Source organism: Carassius carassius, chromosome 5 (genome assembly GCF_963082965.1).
Source record: "Carassius carassius chromosome 5, fCarCar2.1, whole genome shotgun sequence".
NCBI classification, from domain to species: domain Eukaryota; kingdom Metazoa; phylum Chordata; class Actinopteri; order Cypriniformes; family Cyprinidae; genus Carassius; species Carassius carassius.
The window spans coordinates 7,835,686-7,857,899 of NC_081759.1; the positions used below are offsets into that span (position 1 = coordinate 7,835,686).

Genomic DNA, 22,214 nt, shown 5'->3' on the forward strand with positions numbered 1-22,214 from the left:
TACAATGGACCGATTCATTTATGTATAATTGGCAAACATGCATCGCATTAAGTTTTTTTTCTGTTAAAACTGTTATTCAAAGGATATTAATTTATTATGCAAATATATTTATCTTAATTGTAAACCTAAGTATATGGCACCTTGGGAAAAAGGCAATAGCATTAATTTATTAAGGTGTTTTAGCACAATTTGGCTGTAATACAGCTTCCAACCGTCTTAAAATAGACTTATACAACTTTTAAATAGTCTCCAGCTGAATGTTGAAGGAGGGAATCTGCTTCTCACAATTACAGTATTTCCAAAACTGCCTACAGTAAGTCAGTCTGGTGATGTTAAATGTTCATCTTAGGTGCTGTCCAGGTTTTATCACCATGATTCCATCTCTTTCACATTTTTGTGAATTGTTTATCAGATACCACATGTAGCACATAGGTTGTGTTTTTTAACCCTCAGTGCAGGGATAGCTGAGAAACCATCCTCATACAGTAGCATGTGCAAACAACCTCTGCCTTGCTGCCTTCGCAACAACCTGGCAACCGCTCCCATCCTTGCGTAGTGATATTGATAAATGCATTGCAAGTGTGAGTGCATGTGTTTGGATGGAGAATGATGCCGCTCCATGTGTATATCCTGTCAGAGGAAGCACACGGTTTTGCTGTGGCCCCTCCGGGCACCATATGGCCCTCTTTCCTTCTGAACAGGAGAAGGCGGTGCGTCTGCTAGAAGTCTGTTGTTTTGAGCTCCTGGCAGAGATCGGACAGATTTGTCTTGATTTCACTGATACAGATCACATAATGATGCTTTCCACTGAAGGCAAGTAAAAGGAAATTCACTGACAATATATCATGTATAAATCTGCGCAGTGGTGCTGATGTTAGCATATTATTTCTAATATATGTTATTTGCAGCAGCACAGCGGGTAGAGCGCATACTGATGATACGCAAGAGATGTTCTTCTAATGGTGAAGTTTTTAATCCCACCATATCGTGTCTCAATCCTGTACCACACGACTGCTGTCCATCAATGAACTTCTTGTGAAGACAAAAGCTGCATGTTTGACTGGAGGAAGCATTATATTGGATTATGGACTTGTACTTTAGCCAGAAGCAATGGTTTGAAGTAAGGATTTAGGGACAATTATCAACCCAAACCAGGTCAAATCAAACCAACAACAGTTTTTTTTTTGATGTTTTGCATATATGGTTCCATGAAGAAGCTTTAACAAGTTCGTTATAATGAAAAATGTTTCTTTTAAATAACTGCATATTGAAAGATTCTTTCAACACAGCAAAAATAAAATTTACTCGGCTGGACAAATACTTGAAAGTCAGCTCATTTATTCCTTTCACTGCTACTACTGTGCTGTAAATTGTGGTTTGTTTGATAGATCTTCACATAAAGAAATAAAAAATTAGTGGAACTATTTCCGATGACAGACGGGAAAAAACATAAATAAATGAACGGAATAACTTGTCAAATTTGGTCTTAAACACAATGTATTCAACACTGGAATACATGATTGTGAATTTAACTGTAAAACATTGTAAAAATGGAAAAATATTTAACCAGGCATTTCATTTCACAAGAAACTAATATTCCCATAATTCCATTCGTGACATTCCACTTTTGAAAATATTTTGTTTGAATAATCATGTTTATTTTCATATTGATTTGTAAAAATGCAGCCAGATACATAACTAGGAAATGTGAACAAATTCACAAATGACAAAACTGTTCAAATACTAAAACATAAATCTAGGATTGATGAGCATCAGCGGATCGGTGAACAGGGACTGAACCGGTAAGAAGTGTGCTGTAAGTCACTTTGGATTCGTATTGTCAGGGAAACAAAGAATAACTATGTTGTACTTTGCAAATGAGTTGCAGTCACTTTGGGTTTCTCATAAGCATTTGCAATAGACAGTCCACCGGTCTGTACGTGAATGGACTGAAAAAGAGGTCTAGAGTTGGAGTTGGTTTCCCAGCTCTGCACACTGGATTAGAAATCTTAATGTGTGTATGATTATGACCTTGTCACGGTGTCTGGTCTCTGTTTCCCTGGGTGTCCACTAGTGGTCTCACTTACCCATAGGCACCTAACCACAGGCAATACAATTCCCACAAAGCCTTGTCCCATCATCACAGTAATTGCACTCCTGTTAATTGCACTCAGGTGTCTTCACTTGATAGTCATTACCCTGCCTATATAATCCGGTCTGTTTCCATTTGTTTTCATGGAGTCCTTACTTAACCCGACCCAGCGCCACTGCCCAAGATGGCCGCCTGCCCAGCGCCACTGCCCAAGATAGAGTCGGGTCAGGTCACCGTTGACCCTCCAGAGTCGGGTCAGGTCACCGTTGACCCTCCAGAGTCGGGTCAGGTCACCGTTGACCCTCCAGAGTCAGGTCAGGTCACCATTGACCCTCCAGAGTCAGGTCAAGTCACCGTTGACCCTCCAGAGTCAGGTCAAGTCACCGTTTACACTCATGAGTTAAGCACTACCACAGTTAGACCTCAGGAGTCAAGTCAAGTCACGGTGATCTTCAAGGACAAAGTCAAGTCACTGGTGTTCTTCATGGGCAAAGTCAAGTCACCATTGATCTTCATGTGCAAAGGCAAGTCACCATTGATCTTCATGTGCAAAGGCAAGTCACCAGTGATCTTCATGGGCAAAGTCAAGTCACCAGTGATCTTCATGCGCAAAGTCAAGTCACCAATGATCTTCTTGGGCAAAGTCAAGTCACCAGTGTTCTTCATGGGCAAGGTCAAGTCACCGACTATCTTCATGGGCAAAGGCAAGTCACCATTGATCTTCATGAGCAAATGCAAGTCACCATTGATCTTCATGAGCAGAGTCAGGTCACCAATGATCTTCATGAGCAGAGTCAAGTCCCCATTGATCTTCCTGAATCCAGTCTAAACTCTGCGGAACTACCAGAGCCTCTCCACGTCTCTGCTGAACTACCAGAGCCTCTCCACGTCTCAGCCGAACTCTCTGAGCGCTCGACTGATCCTGTCGTGGCCACGGAGGCCACCCTTAACTTGTTCATGTTCTTTGTTTCAGACTTGCCTATCCAGACTTGCTCTCCTGTGTCATCGATCCCACTGTGGTGGTCTGCGGTGGTCCTTCTGCGCCACCCTGGTGGGTTTCTGACTCAACCGCATGGCTCCAATTCCACCTTGCTCCACCCAGGATTCCTGCCCTGTCGGTTCGGCCCTGGGCCACTGAACTTTCTGTTCCCTTCTGGTCTCCTTGTTGTTGTTTTGTTTTTTTGGCACTTCCTGTCTCTGTTACGACCTATTACCTGGCCCTCCGTCCCTCCCCCTGGTCCTCCGCCGGTCCACCTCCCTCCTGGTCTCCTTGTTTTTGTTTTTTGCACTTCTTGTCTCTGTTTTCCTATATTACCTGGCCCTCTGTCCCTCCATCTGGTCCTCCGCCAGTCCACCTCCTTCCTGGTCTCTGTGTTCTTTGGTCTGTTCTTGGGTTCGGGTGGAGCATTCGGGTGGTAGCTGCTCCGTGGAGGAGGGGGTAATGTCACGGTGTCTGGTCTCTGTTTCCCTGGGTGTCCACTAGTGGTCTCACTTCCCCATAGGCACCTCACCGCAGGCACTACAATTCCCACAAAGCCTTGTCCCTTCATCACAGTAATTGCACTCCTGTAAATTGCACTCAGGTGTCTTCACTTGATAGTCATTACCATGCCTATATAATCCGGTCTGTTTCCATTTGTTTTCATGGAGTCCTTACTTTCCATCACCAAGTTTCCTCGCATTCCTTGTGTTCTATTTTCTTGTTCTCAGTTTGTTTGTTTTGGACTGATGTTTGGTTATGACCCCTGCTTGTTTTAGTTCTGATTTTGGATTACCCCATTAAAGCTCACACTGCACTTGGATCTTCCGTCTCCTGTGTTCCTTTAAGTGACAGACCTGCTTTCCTCTGCAGTGTGGAGCTCTGCCCCACGAGATGCTGAGATGTGTAATCACTTGGCCAACTGCTTCATTAATTGGATTTTGCTGCGTTTCGGTGAAAGTCAATGTACTTTGCAGATAAAGCTACTGTTTATCCTTTTAATGTGTCACTTTAAATACATTAAACCTTTTTGGCCACCTGCCCTTGTAATCCTGCATGAAAAGTGGCAAGACAAACCATTTATAACTTCAGCCATAAACATCAGCAGCATTGTTTTCCATAATGATGCTAATTTTCTTGTAAGGAGGGAATTCTTTGTGTCGGGCCCAGGCAAAATTGTATTATCGCTGAATAGGATTGCATTAAAAGCGTAATGCAAGTAGTGGAGGTTTATGAGTGCGTGATAATAGGATGTAAAATGCAGGTCACCTTGGTGACAGAGGAGAGAACAGCTAGTGAGTGCGCACAGCATAAGAGAGAAGCGTATAGATGGCCATGTATAATATTTTATTTTTTTATGGATGGGGGTTAGGTGCAATACATTTTCTACCATTCATAATCATTTCACAAGTTTCTAAATTATTTTTTTTTCTAATGTTACATAATATCAATGTTGTTTAAATAAAAAAGCCATACTTCACCTTTCGGTGGCAATCACTTTGGTCAGTCAACACACTCTGCAACAATTTTCCAAGCTTCCAGCCAACTCAAAATGGGTGATGAAAATAATTCAGTCCACAGTCTGTTTCAATTGGAAAGATCTGCTTCCCTACAGCGTCATTAATAATGAAAACTTTCAGTACACGATCCACACAGTCAGCTATAATGATATATATGTGTATGTGTATATATATATATATATATATATATATATATATATATATATATATATATATATATATATATATATGTATGTATATATGTATATATATATATATATATATATATATATATATATATATATATATATATATGTATGTATGTATATATATTTTTTTTTTATTTTTTTTTTTTTTTTTTATCATATTGGTTAACAAAATGTTTACAATGTATTCAGTGGATTTTTTTTTCAACTGTATTAATTTGTCTACTACAGTAAAATAAGATACAATGTCAATCTAGAATCAAATCTTAATATATATTAAATCAAAACTGGTTTACAAATCATGCAATTGGAAGGTAAATTAAATGGAACGAATGAATGAATGAATGAATGAATGAATGAATGAATGAAGACAATTGACTGGATGGTGAAACATTTAATGAAATAAATTGAGGCAGATATGAACGTGAATTTAAAGTCGACTATTTTTGTTAACATTATTACTTTAACGTTGCCCAGCATTAAATACTTGCATTAATTATTGTCAGGATTTTAGAAAGTCTACTTAAACTGCAACAGTAGTCTAAAACACCAAGAAGAGCCGAAACATTTTGTTTCTTTGGAATAATGTGCCATGATAAATGATGCACAATATGAGCAGATATGCACATTAATGAATTAAATAAGGCCAGTTTTGTTTTCCCGCTGACTTTAAAGTCAACCTTTAGAGATAACCCAAATTAATAATTCATTTTATCTGCCTATATCATATCATAAATAGAGCATCAGATGCTACAAATCTTTTTTTTCTTTGGATGGTTTTCATGAGGCAATCAGCTAAAAAGGAAAAGCTGCTAATCACATTTGTGTCAGTGGCGTTTGATTCTTTGTATGCCAGCGTCTGACTGATACCCACCTGAAGCGATGCCACCTTCGTGTGTGACTGGTGACTGACTTTCTGAAGTGGGTTTGAGTTAGTTTGGAGCCCGAGGCTGTTGCCGAACAAACACACAACCAGTGGCAATGTCTCCGTCGTCTTTCTGGAATGGTGTCAGAGTGAATGACACATGTTTACCGGTGACTATGAGACACAGCCGTGAGCAAAGATTTCATATCAGACGACAAGAGGAAGGTATTTATAGATGCATTTCTGTTCACATTAATTGCTAGTGTTGTGTCTCATTATGAAGCTCTTTGCTTTCATTTCAGGGCTTGTTAGCAACGAAACAGCTCTGCAGAAGTCACAACACTCGTATTCTGAAGAAAAATAACAGCTGTGCAATTTTAACTACAGAATTCTGAAGACAATTTTAACTTAAATGAATAGCTAACTCAAAAATGAAAATTTGCTGAAAATGTTCTTACCCTCAGGCCAGCCAAGATGTAGATGAGTTTGTTACTTCACAGGAACAGATTTGGATAAATTTATTATATTACTTGCTCACCAGTGGATCCACACCAATCCAGTCTATCAAAAAACGTCTTGAGAGGCCAACAGTTGCCTGTTTGTAAGAAATAAAATCATCATCAAGCTGTTTTTTTTTAACTACAAACTATTTTTTCTGGCTAAAATATGAGTACATAATCTATACTAATGCTTTCTCCAGTGAAAAGTCCATCTCATATGATTCAGGAGAGATTGTGGTTTATTAGTACTGACTGCTATATAGGTTTAATTAAACATGTAATAAATAATGTACTATCACTTTGGATCCACCTAAAGTTTACTTTGCTAAAGCAAGGCTGGCAGTACATTACCCTACTTATTACATGATGCTTACTGAATACATAAATAAATGGACTTGAAATATTAATTGGAGTTGTCTTGTTGGGGTTTTTCATATGTAAAATGAGAGCACAGAGTGATGCAAGAGAAATGAGATGAGTACAGATGTAATACAAATGTAAAACATTTCCTGCTGAGACTCCAGTCAATATTACAGTTCAGCATAATTATGCAAAATTATTTTATAGAATGCCGTACTGACATATCATGTATCATTATTTTCTTTAGTTAATTTGGTGAAAATCAGTGTGGAAAACATGCAATGGCTTATGTAATGATGGTTCATCAAAGCACCCTAACCTTTGTTGATTCAGAAAGTGACAGAAGTTTCGACAGTCAGAGCAAAACATTCTTACAACAGGAACAATTACACCGTTGTCAAATTTTAAAACATCAGAGTGATATTCTTGCTGTGATGCACCTGAGGACAGATATTCTGATCTTTCCTGTGGTTTGTTATATACTCTAATTGACATGGACAGGAACTCTGTGCAGCTCTCACAGGAACATTTCAGTCAGATCTTTTACTGTCTCATTTATCTGCATCTATGCGCTCTCAACAGGCTGAGGGGCAGACATAGTGTGATGTATTTCCTTATTAGTAGCATGTGCTGGGGCATGCATCACTATTACTGCTGCTCAAACATACCCTTAAACCAAACATATTAAACATCAGGGCGAATCTCATTCTGCTGTGTTTATGAATGATTCCTCAAAGCTTTAAGTGATCTTGTCACTAAGTGATCAGATGCACTGTTTCCATCTGCTAAAGATAAAACAGGACAGTGTTCATGTTTTAAACTGCATTTTATTTTACGCAACATAAATTAAATAAATAAATGAAACAAAAGGTTACAATGTAAAAAAAAAATATTGTGATTTTAACATTAAAAGACTGTAAAATGCTACAGTAAAAAAATGTTAACTGGTTAACAGTAAGTTTCTATACTATATCCGGTGAATAAATGTAATTATATTTAATGTAATTTGACAGTAAAATACAGTTAAAATATATATATATTTTTGAAAGTGAAAAATAAAAAGTCATTGTATAATTTACAGTGACAAACCGTAAATTGACAATCCCAGAACTCCCTGCATGACACTACATATATATATATATATATATATATATATATATATATATATATATATATTTTTTTTTTTTTTTTTTTTCTTATCAGTTAGGGTTTAATCTTACATATAATGTTGTTAAATTATGTTTATTGCATTATTTCAGTATCGTGTGTCGCCATGATGGAGTTTATTGTTTGTGTGAATGACACATTCTACATTAGTCAACATTTGAAGTGAATCAAAACCTTTCGTCAAAGTTGTCCTAAAACCAGCTTCATCAATATGCCAAAGTGTGTTCTTGTCTCAGGATAGCTTTGATTAACTTCAAATGTTGACTACTGTATACACAAGTATTGCCTCCTCAGCTCAAAGAAAAGCTGTTTGTGATAAGCTTTGGTTCATCGTATGACTTTCTCATTACCACCAGTTTGTCATGGTTATCAGTGCATTAAAATGGTTCAGAACAGATATTGGTACATCAATATGTTGGTTTATTAACATTACATCTGTAAAATGTTGCTACCATATTTTTTTAGGCTGAAGTTCTGGCAACCACAGCTGGGTTTTTTTTTTTTTTCTAATTATGCCTTTTTAGTTCACATTTTTCAGATTTTATTTTTTAATTTTCGTGAAACAAAAATAGAGAGAGAGAGAGAGAGAGAGAGAGAGAGAGAGAGAGAGAGAGAGAGAGAGAGAGAGAGAGTAGTTATGATATATTACATATATATATAGTTACAATAAATATACTTTGGATAAGTGGCTCTGCTGGCAACATTTACACGTTTATTTTCTGCAAGACCATGACCCTGTTAATGACTTGTGACTGTGTGCTCTAATTGCGAGCATGTATAAACCCACCTCTCCCTCATAATTAATGTTTAATTTCAGATGAGGATGAGATGATCTCTCACCACTGAGAAGGCAGAGGAGAACTAAACGAGCATTTCTTTCGGATCCAGTGAGTCCCAAAACTTGCCTTCATTTGCAGCAGGTCTCAGTAATGGCTGGAGCCTTAATTCATAACATTAGCAGAAAGAGCCCATGTTGCACACATATTTCAGAATTACAATGCAAACGGAAACACAGCTCTGTTGGGCGTTGGCAATTTTGTGCATTTTAATAAAGCTCATGCCCCTGAATGGCAGCGATTCCATTTCAGCGTATAATAAGATGTCCACGTGGCGTTAAACTGTGCTAATATTTAATTTGAAAAGAGTGCAGTGAAGCATGGATTAATATGAACATTTTGCTAATACTGTGCACTGAAATCGTTCATTATTTTCGAGGTGGCTTTTATCTTTGAATATTTTTGTCATACAGAGGCTCATTGAGCCCTACCAATGATGACAACTCCTATTTTGCACTTTAATACCTGTTATGTCATAATAATAATAATAATAATAATTATTATTATTATTATTATAATTATTACATTGGATAACATGAAAAATGTTTACCCCAAACCCAAACTTTTGAACTGTCATTTTATGAGAACAGCTTTATAAAGACTTTGCAGTCAGAAAATATTTACCATGCTAAACTAGGTTATGACTGGTGCAAGAAGCCTTAATTACATTATTTTTTTTAACAGATGCTTTTATCCAAAAGTCTGCTTATTTTACCAGTATATGTGTTCCCTGGGAATTGAACCAAAGACCTTTTGCACTGCTAACGCAATACTCTACCACTGAGCCACAGGAAAACAATTAATATTGACACTGTGAAGTGATGTGACATACAGCCAAATATGGTGACCCATACTCAGAATCCAAATTCCTCGGAATCCCGTCCAAAGTACAGACACAAAGCAGTGAACACACAGCAGTGCACACAGCGGGAGCAGTGGGCAGCCATTTCTGCTGCGGCGCCCGGGGAACAGTTGGGGGTTAGGTGCCTTGCTCAAGGGCACCTCAGTCATGATATTGCCGGCCCGAGACTCAAAACCACAACCTTAGGGTAAGGAGTCAAATGCTCAAATGCATTAGGCCACGACTTCCTTGTGTACAGTATAATAGAGGAGATCATTTAAAATCTCACATAATTTGAGCCTAACACTTCAAAAGAAATACTTTACAAGAAAAGTTTCTGTGCATCGTTCGGTTTTCTGTTTTCTCATAATCACTTGTTAGTGTCTCATTAGTGTCTTGTTAGTGCAGAAACTGTGCAGTGTTGCATTTTTTTTTTTTTCTTTCCAAAAATACATTATGTTCTTAATATCAGTAGAAATGAATGCCAGTTCAAAATATTTTTGGTAAGACTTTAGTTTAGGGACTAATTCTCACTATTAACTATTTGTTGAGCATGCATATCACTAGCATTTTGCCTGTTTATTAGTACTTATAAAGCACATTTTAATGCCTTATTCTGAATGATCATATTTTTAATCCCTTAATATTTAAACCCCATACCTAAACTTAACAACTACTTTACTATTAAAAAACAGCAAATGAGGAGTTTAGACATTGTATAGATGCAAAAGTTGTACTGTAGTTAATAGTTATTTACATCTGTTTAATACAGTATAAACTTGGTATAGATCGAAAAAATCCAGGCCTGGTCCTCTCTCGTCCTTCACTGTCGTCGCTCCTGTTTTATATCCTTCCATCTCCTCCGTGGGACTCGAGACCAGTGGGTCGAGCAGGCGTCGCTCATTTCTCAATCACTCCATCGGGTTTGCTCCGTTCCCACGGCTCTCGGACCCGCCCCACTCATCACATACCCACATCGCCCCTCGCAGGCCGGGGGGTACTCCCGAGACTGCACTCTACTCTGTGCTGAACTCCTCCGGATTCCTTCACGGAGGCAGCAGGCTCTGGCCCCCTGGTGACGGCGCCGACTCCTCCGCTCCCTCACGGACGGCAGCCACCCCTCCACATCACGGGCGGCCGGCAGTGAGCTCGCCCGTGCCCGGCAACTCACTCCAGCCCACCGCCTCGAGCGTCCATGGCGGCACACTTCCTCGCCTGCTCGATGGCACCGCAGGTTCACCACAGCGGCGAGGGATCTTCAGCGGCACCTCCCTCCTTCTCCCGGGCCTCAGCACCAATGTAATGATAAAAACTCCATAATTGTCGTGAAGAAGGAGGCGGGAACCGGTGGAAAATAAAAAATAATCTTTAAAGATAAAATAAATACAAAACAGCGCGGCAGCCCCTCGCGGCCGACTGTCGCGCACAAACAAAATCAAAATACAAACTAAAGCCCAGGCCTGGTCCTCTCTCGTCCTTCACTGTCGTCGCTCCTGTTTTATATCCTTCCATCTCCTCCATGGGACTCGAGACTGGTGGGTCGAGCAGGTGTCGCTCATTTCCAATCACTCCACCGGCCTCGCTCCGTTCACACGCCTCTCGGCCCCGCCCCACTCGTCACAAGGACCAATACCAATTCTACCCCTTAACCCTTCCCCTTTACCCTACCCCTCCGTGAAGTGAGTGATAAGTGAGTGATAGATACAACACAACAGAACAATAAATTCCTGCCCCCTAATAATAAATTGAAGTAAGTTCCATCTCACAGTCTTTTTTTTATTATTTTTTTAAATTGATTAGATGTGGGGAAAATTATGACATGACTTGCCTTAAAAGGACTTTGCTGAAGAACAGTGCATAACAGGCTGTTTTAACGGCCTTTATTTCAGATTTAATGTCCTCAAACTCAATTGTAAAAGTAGATTTAAGCTCTGAGTGAAAAAAAACAAAACAAAAACAAAGGTGTTGCAATGTCCATTTTCAATGAAGCAAGAGGTTCAGCACATAATTCTGACATTTTAGCTTGCTTGTAGTTTTTTGGTCATCGGCCCCAGAACTGTAAGCCGCGTCCTTCCTTGGTTGGCATATTGATGTAATTGTCTAACCATCTAAGTGTCAAAGCAGTTTGCAATGTATGTTGCTCTGTATTTTTAACACTCTGCACCAAAAAAAAAAAAAAAAAAAACACCTACTCCATAGCATGCTCACTAGCCCCCCTTTCCCAATAGTGAGAATTGGACCTAAAAATAGAGTGTGATATAATGTTTTGTGAGTGTGTGTAATGTTTTTATACACGGTGAAGGAACCGACAGTAAATTAACAGCCAATATCATAAATGCAAAATATGAACATTTCACAAGCCTCCATATTCAAATACTGTGAATGTTGATCTGATGCTAGATTGTGTATCTGCTTTAAATCTCATGTTAGAAGTTGTGGATGCTGATCATGATATTGGTGGTATGTATAATTGAACAGAGTTTTGGCAAGCGGTTGGCCAGGTTTGAGCGGATCTCTCCAGGTGCATCACGGCCGACAGTAAAGTGCTTTCTGGCCTGCCAGCTTTTTTCAGGATAAGCAAGGCTGATGCACACTTGTTTCCCTGCCATGCAGGTGACAATGTTCTGACACACACACACACACACACACGTTTGTTTTTGTGAAAATTGGGGACATCCCATAGGCGTAATGGTTTTTATACTGTACAAACTGTATATTCTATGGCCCTGCACCAACCCTACATCTAACCCCAACCCTCACAGGAAACTTTGCATTTTTACTTTCTTAAAAAACTCATTTGGTTTATAAGCGTTTTGAAAAATTGGGACATGAGGGCTTACAAAGTTGTATTCTGATATGTCACAAAAACATGCCCACACACACACACACACACACAGACAGAGACAGCCGTACACATTCACTGTCATGAACGTGCAAGGCCAGAAAAGCAATGACCTTAAATTATCTGAAATTAACAGAACAAACTCAGGAATTGAAAAGACAATATTTGTGCCAAAGAAAAGGTTACAAACAACTTCAAACAAAACTGAATATGTGATATCTTTTTTATTTTTTTTTATTTTTATTGTATTTTTTAGCAGTGCTTCCCATTTATCTCCATTATAAGACTGACATACTGCAACGGTTTGTGTTAAAAATATTTGTTTGTGTTCTACTGAAGAAACAAAGTCACCTACATCTTGGATGCTCTGAGGGTAAGCAGATAAACATCAAATTTTCCTTTTTGGGTGAACTATCCTACATATGTCCTACATAAGCATGTCAAAACACTCTAAAGCTAATTCATCTAATTGCAACTATAAACCATTATTTAATTTAAATTAGCATGAAGTTAAGCATCTGAAAACATTACATCCAGTTTGAATTTACGCATATTATTTTACTTATACTACTCATTACTTCTATTATATTATTTTTTATTTAAAGTACTATGCAAAATATTATTACAGTATATCTGTATTAATTGCTCTTTTTAAAAGTATGCTAAAGTGTTTTTAATTTGCAGAAGGGCTTCTGAGCTTAGGTTTTGTGCTATTGTGAATGCACAACATATTTTACTTTGTTTAACATGTCAAAAGTAAAAGTTTACCATTACCTCCATAATCATTCATGTCTGTGTCACAAACAATGAAGATCAGGTTAATAATAAAAGGTTAGTAATTAGTGTGAGTCGTTTGTTCATTCTCTATGTACTGATGTGCAAACCCAACAAAACATTTCCAGCATTTGCATATTCTCATGAAAACCAAGCTTATGTTTCACACATTAGCGTGTTTCTCTGTTGTGCGATGTCATGGAAATCACAACCAATATGGCCGTTCTGGGCCACAGCGACTGTGTGAATATGATTTGTGAAATTCAGATACTTGCTGCTGTATCACTTGGTCTCTGCCAAGTATGCTGATTGCTTTTCTTTGGGAGAAACCCTTGAGTCAGAAGTCGAGTAATAAGTGTTTTGCTGACTGCGGGCATCGGGAAGCTTTTGTTGGAAAGACATCTGGGGCATAAAGCGTTCAGAACAACAGTAGGGCTTTAACAAGGACTTGTGGTGGCTCTAAAGCACAGCCTCTACTTGCTGACTTAATGAGATCATGACTGTACAGGATGAGTGTTTAGGATGCTGGGCCGGGACAGGACAGTCTCTGTGGAGCAGGTGAAGCCCTCTAGTGCTGTTGCCCTTGCTGGGAGTAATGCAGGTTGTGTTTTGGGGCCTGGATAAGTCGCACATCCGGTTATTAATGGGGTTACGCTAATGAATTACAAACAGGCCTGTGGTGAGGGGACACTGTTTCCTGCTGTCATCTGGATTTGAGCCCAATGACAATTCACATTGTTGTCCCTGTTCTGGGAACAAAACACGACACGGCCTGATCACATATTCAGACTAAACTTTTGAATAATGTGTATTTAAAAAGATTAGAAAGTACATAAAAAAGTGCTTCTAAAGTATTCAAGGACATGCTTAAACTTCAGAAGCACTGACTGTCCCAAAATGACTAATGGGCTAAACTGTATATTGTTCTTTAAGTGATTATGTAGTCATTGATGTACATTTATTTATTTATGTATTTGTTTGTTTAACATAGCTTTAACATCTAAACCTGAAAATACTGAGGAAATGGAACAACATTGTTTACTTTAAATGAGTATATGCATAATCATAATGTAAAATACTTGCATTGAAAGTGTGGCACTCAGATAAATATTAATTTGGTGGTTAAAAAGCATTTATTAATTTGTTTATTATAATATGAATTGGATAGTAATTGAAATGTGTTCAACACATTGTTTTATGATCTTATTTTTTTAGATATGACTTCAGATGCTGTAGTCTGTTCACAAACTGTCTGATTAATGATATTGTGAACAAAAATGGTAAGTTGGAATCACAAGTTCCTGTCAGACTGAATGACTGATATGTATTTGCTGGAATTACTCTTGATTTTTGTCAATCCACTTGGGAAAAAAACAAATAAACAAACAAACAACAACAACAACAAATAAAACTTCTGAAAATTGCTTAGCGCATATAAAAACTTGTAACATGGGTGTTTTGGGTATTGTTTCAAGTTCATGTTTTAATTTCTTATATTTTGGAGTTTAATCATGGTTCCTTTCTAGTCATGAGATTCCCTTGCCCTCATGTTATCTGGCTATTGGTTCTTTGGTTCAGGTGTCATGTTCTCATTAGGCTTGTTCGACTTCATGCAGCGCCACAAAGATCGGCTGCCGCCTGAAAAAAGCAATGCATTCTGGTTAGAAATTTTTTTTATTGTTTGATCATGCACAACATCATATGCACAACATCCTATGGGTTCTGCTCTGAAATAAGTTCACCTGTTTCGAGTCTTCGGGTTTTTTGAATCGTTCGTTCATCATGTGACAGCTCCATAAGCTTAACCTATGCAGTCTGAGTTGGAAAGAGACTTAATAATAATAACCAACTCTTTATTACCTTTGTTACTGCATTCAGTGTTATGGAAAAGAACCATCATGACAGAAGTTCAAACCATTTATAAACTGTAAGAAATAAAAAGCTACAATTTGAGACCAGAAACGCATCATGTAATTGTAAGAGTAAAAAAAAAAAAAAAAAAAAAAATTAATAATAACTATGCACCCGTAAGGGAATTAATTTGTCTACCCAATGCTGTCACATAATGTGACAAAAGAACAAACGACTCAAAAGACTTGAAAGATGAACTAGTCAGTTCTCTTTCCAGCTCAGACAGCATAGGTTGAACGAACGACTCAAACCTGAAGAGCTAATCACAGGCTAAAGACACAGGAAAATAATGAATTAATCTTTTCTGTAACTTATAGCATTATAGTTTTGTATTGTTTGTATGTGTATTGTAAACATGTTAGGGAAGTAACACATAACATTTTAATTACATTTTGCTAAAATGAACGAAATGAAGAAATGACTCAACAAAATATTTGTTAATTTTGCTGAACGAGACTCTAAGGTCACAGTTTGTAAATTGATCAGAACATCCCATTACTATTTTGCAATATTTGAGAAAATGGTTAAATGATTTCTAATTACTGGGGGTCTAGCATATATGTTGTGGCACTATCGTGCAGTCTGTAATGATATGACGTTAGCAAATTTAAGCGATTTTTCGCAAACATTTATTTGAATTTCATGACCGTAAATATCAACTCATGATTGAATGCAACATAAAATAAATTATTACTTTTCATAAAAAATTTTTTTTATTAATGCCAAAAATGCTTTATTTATGTGTCTTTTTGTTAGCTCAGGCAGCCATGTTGCTACTGCAGATGGTTCACGCTGAGATAATGCATACCACTTCGTTTGAAGTATGGTTCTGAAAAATCTTCGTTTGAAGGGCTATCTGACCTTCCCCTTCCCCCCTACCCCTTCAACCAAAAGAGAATCGAGACCACAGATCCTCTTCACATGAATATGCCAAACGGAAGAGTAGGGTAAAGGGGAAGGGCTAAAGGGTAGAATTGGTATTGGGCCTAAATTATGATTTTATTTGTAGGTGAACTTCCTTTTTAAAAAGTTTAATAGTTAGATGTTTGGCTGTATGAGACTTATGTTATCCTAAATCGTACTGGTGAATGTTACTTTTAAGGACATGCAACTATTTGCAGGGAGACAAATATGCCAGAGGACAGTTACTTTACTTTGCAATCAAGCATTATTGAGTCAAGCTCTATTGCCATAAGAGTGTTTGCAGGAATGCTAATTTTTAAAAAGTGCATTTGGTTTTTGGCAGCATCCTCATAGCTGGTCCTGTATTTGTCTTAATAATACCACAGTGATAATAGTTTGGCTTCTTTCTTTGCTGTTAATCAGAATGGGTGCAGATTTAAACAACCTACATATAAGGGCTAATTAAAGCACACCAAACATACCATATAGTTCATGTTCAGTTCAGTCAGGCCCTAAATATATACAGTATGTAATTTATTCAAATGTATTCAACTTGGAGTAGCGATGGTAATCCACTCCAGATTGATCTGAATGGCTTGAAACTTTTGGCTTGCTGCCTGGAAAACGAGTATTTAGGCTAATTGAAGCTGATAGTGTCATCTGATATAGCGGTGGGATGCTGCTGCTAATATTCACTTGACCACTTGTCTTTTATGTTTATTTTCTTTGAATATTTGGCTGGAGGGTCGCCCGCTGTAAGTGTGATTCTGTAAAACAGGACGTGTTTTTATTATAAAGGATCTGTTCCATGTCACGGTCTATTACTTGCTCTCTGCTCTTCACTCTTTTATCAAAGGACACCTGATTAAAATCTGAGAGCAAGTCTCACATGCTACAGATCTGTAATGCAATGCTCAGCAGTTTCTCTCTGTCTGTCCATTAAGCCCAGAGATGCTGAAAAGTTGCTTTTAGAGTTTTCCACAAAAGCATTCGACTTTTTAAATGAGGTAATAAATGATGATCATGACAGCTGATCATCTCTGACAAGACTGATATGAACTGAAATAGCTTAGTATAAGCATATATTAAACGTAATGCGATGTGTTCAGACACTTTATGCTAATTTCAATTAAAATTTTAACTAAAAATTAACCCAAAGAAATAATATTTGCTGACATTTAATATGCAGGTGTTTTTTTTTTTTCATGGAAACATAGCATTCTATCACTTGCTCACCAATGGATCCTCTGTAGTGAATGGGTGCAGTCAGAATCAGAGTCCAAACATCACAATGATCCACAAGTAATCCACATGACTCCAGTCCATAAATTAACATCTTGTAAAGCCAAAAGCTGTGTGTTTGTAAGAAACAAAACCATCATCAAGGTGTTTTTAAGCTTCAAACTGCAGCTAAAATATGAGTCCATAATCTGTAATAACACTTTTTCCAGTTAAAAGGTTGTCTGGTTGAATCAGGAGAGAAATGTGCACAGATCAAGCTGTTTATGATCCAAATCAGTTCTAAACAAAAATGTTTGGCATTGTTGTGATGTTTTTAGCAGCTGTTTGGAATCGGCAACCATCCACTGTATAGGTAATGCAATGCTAAATATCTTTATATTTGTTCTGATGAACTTCAAACACTCTGATCTCTCCAGAGATCTGAAAGAGAAATCTCAGAGCAGTACCATCTTACTCTGGACATCTGGCACTTCTGTTAAAGGTCAGGAGCTTCCTGAGATCCGAATGTCTTGTTCTCAGCATTCCGGCCACTCTGTACTCTTCCAGGATCAATTTCCTGCTCCTTGTTACTGGTGAAACAGCTTTGCCGCACTTCTGCGGCTCCTCCGAAAATATCAGGCTTATTGCTCCCGAGGTCACTCTGAGCGGTCAAACCGCAAACCTGAGTCGATGGAAACCCATCCCACATATCTGATCCCTATCTGGCCACATTTCATCAGCGCTGGAGTCGGATTGCTCATGCTGCCTTAGTTTGCACCTCTCAGGGACTCAATTCCTCCCCCAAATAACAGCACCGAGTAGTTTTTACTCACAGCGCGTATAGAGGTGTACAATGACATTCACTTGAGGTTTTTGATGATGCTTTGAAGACTGAAGTCACTGAAGCAGATCTCTGATAATGATTTGGAATCAGGAATGATTGAAAATCTATCCAGAGGTGCTTATAAACCGTGTTTTATTGTCACCAGACTGACTGATTTAGGAGCCAATTTGTTCACTGACGATAAGGTGGGCGAAATTCATGAGGAATAATTAATAAGGAAGCACCGGCTTGGAGTATTGAGACCAAACTTGGTGTGTGTTACAACAAGCATGACCTGAGACTAACTTGGCCACCTAGTGGTCAGGAGATATGAAAATGCATATTTTTGCTTTTAACTTCTGAATGATTTGGCCAAAAATCACAAAGTCCCTTTAGATTGGGTGCATCATGCTGAGTTGAATAATATCCAATTTTCCCATGTTAGCTGTTTTGGACATCGCCATTTTGAATTATGTACTAAAATGCTGTATTTTACGAACACATATCGTATCGTAAGGTAACTTGGTATGGGTCATCAGCACGATGCTCTGAAGGAGTCTAAGAAGTTTTGAGCCAGCGCCACCTAGTGGTAAAATCGAATTTCCAAAATTTTGATAGTAAATGGTAGAAAAATTCTAGCAAAGTTGGCAGTCGGTCAATTTTTCTGTTTTCATATATAAAACTCTCTATATTAAAGATATTTTCACTTAAATTTCACACACATATGTATGGGCACACTCTAAGGACACATAACAAATTTGTTGGAATTGTGCCTCTTGTTGGCAGTATAATTGAACAAAACACTACAATATATTATTATAAAATGCTATATTTTTTACGAATGCATTGGTGTACCATTATGGAACTTTGTATGTACCATCGAGACCATGACTTGAAAGTACTCAAAAAGTTTTCAGACACCTTGTGGTCAAATGTTGTAATGAATAACATCAAATAAATGCTAAAAGCTTTCTGTGAATTGTGTCTATTGTAATGAAACTGGTAATAATAGATTCCATGGGTCATGCAGAGAACAGTGATACTAATGTTGCCATAGTCAGCCAAATGTCCTTAAAAAAAATTATTTTCGCTGAAAACATAAGACCCTAGACCTAGACCGTTTGTCCAATTTTCACCAAAATCGAATCATATCATCTTCAGACCATGCTAAAAAAAAATGTATGGATTTTGTGTCGATAGACAAAACCGTTTTTGTGTACCATAGCAACGAATTTGAGGCATGATGCCGAAATGACATTTGAGGCTGCATCTCTGCAACGCTTTTGCATATTGACACCAAACTTTGTGTGTGCCATTGTCAAATCACAAAGAACACACCACATCTATCCTAAAATGTCTTCAGTGACTCATTGTTACAATTGATTTGGTGCTACATGCGATGCTTAGCTCCTCAATTTGCCTTTGGAGCGCTTGGCCCCATAATTGCTGCTTGAAGCTATATTTTTAAATTGTAATGTTTCACAATATTTTATTATTATTATCACCATGCTGTTTTATTTTATTTTTTTATTAATTGTAACATTGTAACATAATTTTCATGTTAAATACAGCCCACAGCTGACCTCTGTTTTGTCCATGTCTTGTAGAGATGTCAGGGACGGGGATAGACATCTCACAGGTGCACTGGAAGCAGCAGTGGCTGGAGAACGGGACGCTATACTTCCACGTGTCCATGAGCAGCTCCGAGCAGCAGTCGCAAGTCACACAGCCCACTGTCCGGGAACCACCACGTGTCCTGCATGAACACATGCACCTGCTTCACATCTCCGTCATGGTGAGTACTGAACATCTGGCTCTGGATCTTCAGTTGCTTTCGCTGGATGCAGATCTCTGAGTGCATATAGTTTTACACTTTCTTGCACTTTGCATAAAAATGCAGTGGATTCATCACACTCTCTGTTCTGGAAGAAAATTGCTCATAGACGTTACCGTATGAGAGCAGAACTCTGAAAGCAAAATTTATCATAAAAAAAAAAATTATATATATATATATATATATATATATATATATATATATATATATATATATATATATATATATATATATATAACATGCCATGGTAAATATTGCCAGGAATTTTGTTATTTTATTTATTTTTCTTGTGTTTACATTTTTATGTAAATACAAATATAAATGTAAATATAAATAAAAAAATGCTTTCTGTTAATACTTACCTACCTACCCAGCCACCCCTAAAATCATTGTTCAACACAAATGGCTGTCTGAAACATAATTTGCAATCTAGAAACAGGGTCTAGAATTATATTGTTGCATCTCTTTCTTCTCCTTCTCAGTGTCATAGTGGATATTTGTTATTTAATTTTAATAATTTGAGCAACTACTGATTTAAAAACTGGTAGTACAGCAACTGCTAGCCAGAAAAATGCTGTTAATTCACACTCATTTTTTACAGTGCATCCACAAGTTTTCAATGAGCAGCAGAGAGAGGAGAAAAATAAAGACAAGCAGCTCAATATTGGTTATTGCATCAGAACCAAACCACAGTTTCCACTTGGCAAAATAAATAAACATCATCCTCTCCTATTCTGCATTTTCATTCAGAAAGCATTCTCTCTTTCCTCTCAGATGTGTGCATGCATACACTGTCAACCATAATAAGTTCAAGACATTCATTCAAATGCATTACCTCAAAATAATGAAGGTCTCACTGCTCACATCCATAGGGCAAGAGGGTCAGTAAAAGCTTTGATGAGTATGAAAACAGTGTGAATTAGATGTTGTGGCCTTTGCATTTACTAGATTTCAAGACAGCTGAACACTTGTGAGAGATTTTGGACTGATGTGTTGATCATGCTAAAATATGTTTCAAGTCATGCTAACATATGTTTTCAATTACTTTAACTCAAAATCAAAATGATCAAACCAATTTCAACTTTAAGGAGTTATCTTCATCTATCAGGAGTTCTAAGTTTCATTTTCTATAACCTCAGAACTCTATGCTAGTTTGATTCAAAGAGCTGCATAGCATACCACAGCAAAATACATATTAAACATTATAAAAATAAAATTTTATTGATTTTCCCAAAATTACTTTCAGCATCTAGGGACAGCACTCTCTCTCTTTTTCTGTGTCTCCACCAGACAAACACTTACACAATCAGAAGCTTGTCGTCAACATAAAGTAAATTGCTTTGATAATGTAAAACAGCATTAAATTTCTCAGCTGTGAGCTTGTAATATTACTTCTTTTATTTTCTTTTTTTTTTAATAGTCAAACTAATAACAATGATATTTGTAGAGATGCTACCCAGTTTCACAGAGAGCTATAGTAAATGCAGGTAATACCACACACTTCAGTTAATCGCACTATTTCTGAGCAAGATGTGGCAAATCAGTGGCTTTAGAGTGCAGATCTACACTGTTCTCAACCTTTATTTATCCTAAATGTTTCATTTTCATTTGCTATATCTTGCATTGGTAAAAATTACATAACATTCTCAACCTGGCAACGTGGCAATTCATACACATGCACTCTACATTATGGAAAAAGTACTGATGAACTTAAAACAAAATTACAAATAAAATCAGTATTGTGTCATCTGCTGTAGTTGTTGAACTACTTCGGTGGAGTTCAACAGTCAGGTGCAAAGGAAGTCCCTGAACAATAATATGCATCTACAAGACATCATCTCCAGTGGCGTGTTTTCCGCAAGACATTTCACACATACCTTCACATTTATCCTCAATCCACCTCCAGAGTCACACACACTGACTGACACTGGAGAAAAGAACAGGAGCTGATAAAAAGGAGCATCCATCCTCTTCACGAAAACAAGGTGCATCTGCCTGTGTGTTTGCGAGTGGCCAGAAGAGCGCTGGCATTTTCAATGAGCATCATTAACTGTAATTCTGTCAAGGCTGTGACAGATTGACGGTGTTGAGCAGTGCTCTTCCGCCAGCGAGCTGTCGCTCAGCCTCTGTTCACGCTCACTTGTTTGTTATCTCATGTTTGATCCCCTGCTCAGAAGATGAGAGATGACTGAGGTGGATGATTTAGGTTGCGCTTTTGTGGTATGGCAGTGTTTATCAAAAGTGATGGTCAGTAAATGTTTACTGCCTACAATACTGGCACAGTTTTGTTGTTTTTGTCATGCACACTGTTGAGAATGTTATGTTTGTTACAATTTCGCCATTTTGTTTTTGTCTCCTACTTTAAAGCGAGGCTAAGCAGTTTCTGTGCTGCTAGCATCAACTTCCGGAGCTACAAAAATAAAGCATGTTGTCTTTGCGAAAGCCCCTTCCATGCATCACCACTGCCCAAATGCAAACATCACAAACAGAGCAATGTACAATTTATACATTTTACTCTGCAAAAGTAAAGGTGTGACTCAAAACGTAAAAGTAGACTTCTT

The 22,214-nt window shown here is 37.8% G+C and overlaps 1 protein-coding gene across 1 annotated transcript in view; it reads left to right on the forward strand.

Annotated features, from left to right (window-relative positions):
• LOC132140726 (astrotactin-2-like) overlaps positions 1–22,214 on the forward strand; it is a 534,505-nt gene that overhangs the window by 79,323 nt on the left and 432,968 nt on the right. The window contains exon 2 of the mRNA XM_059549640.1: positions 19,427–19,614. Within this exon, the coding sequence (XP_059405623.1) occupies positions 19,427–19,614 (188 nt within the window). The remainder of the gene's footprint in view (positions 1–19,426; positions 19,615–22,214) is intronic.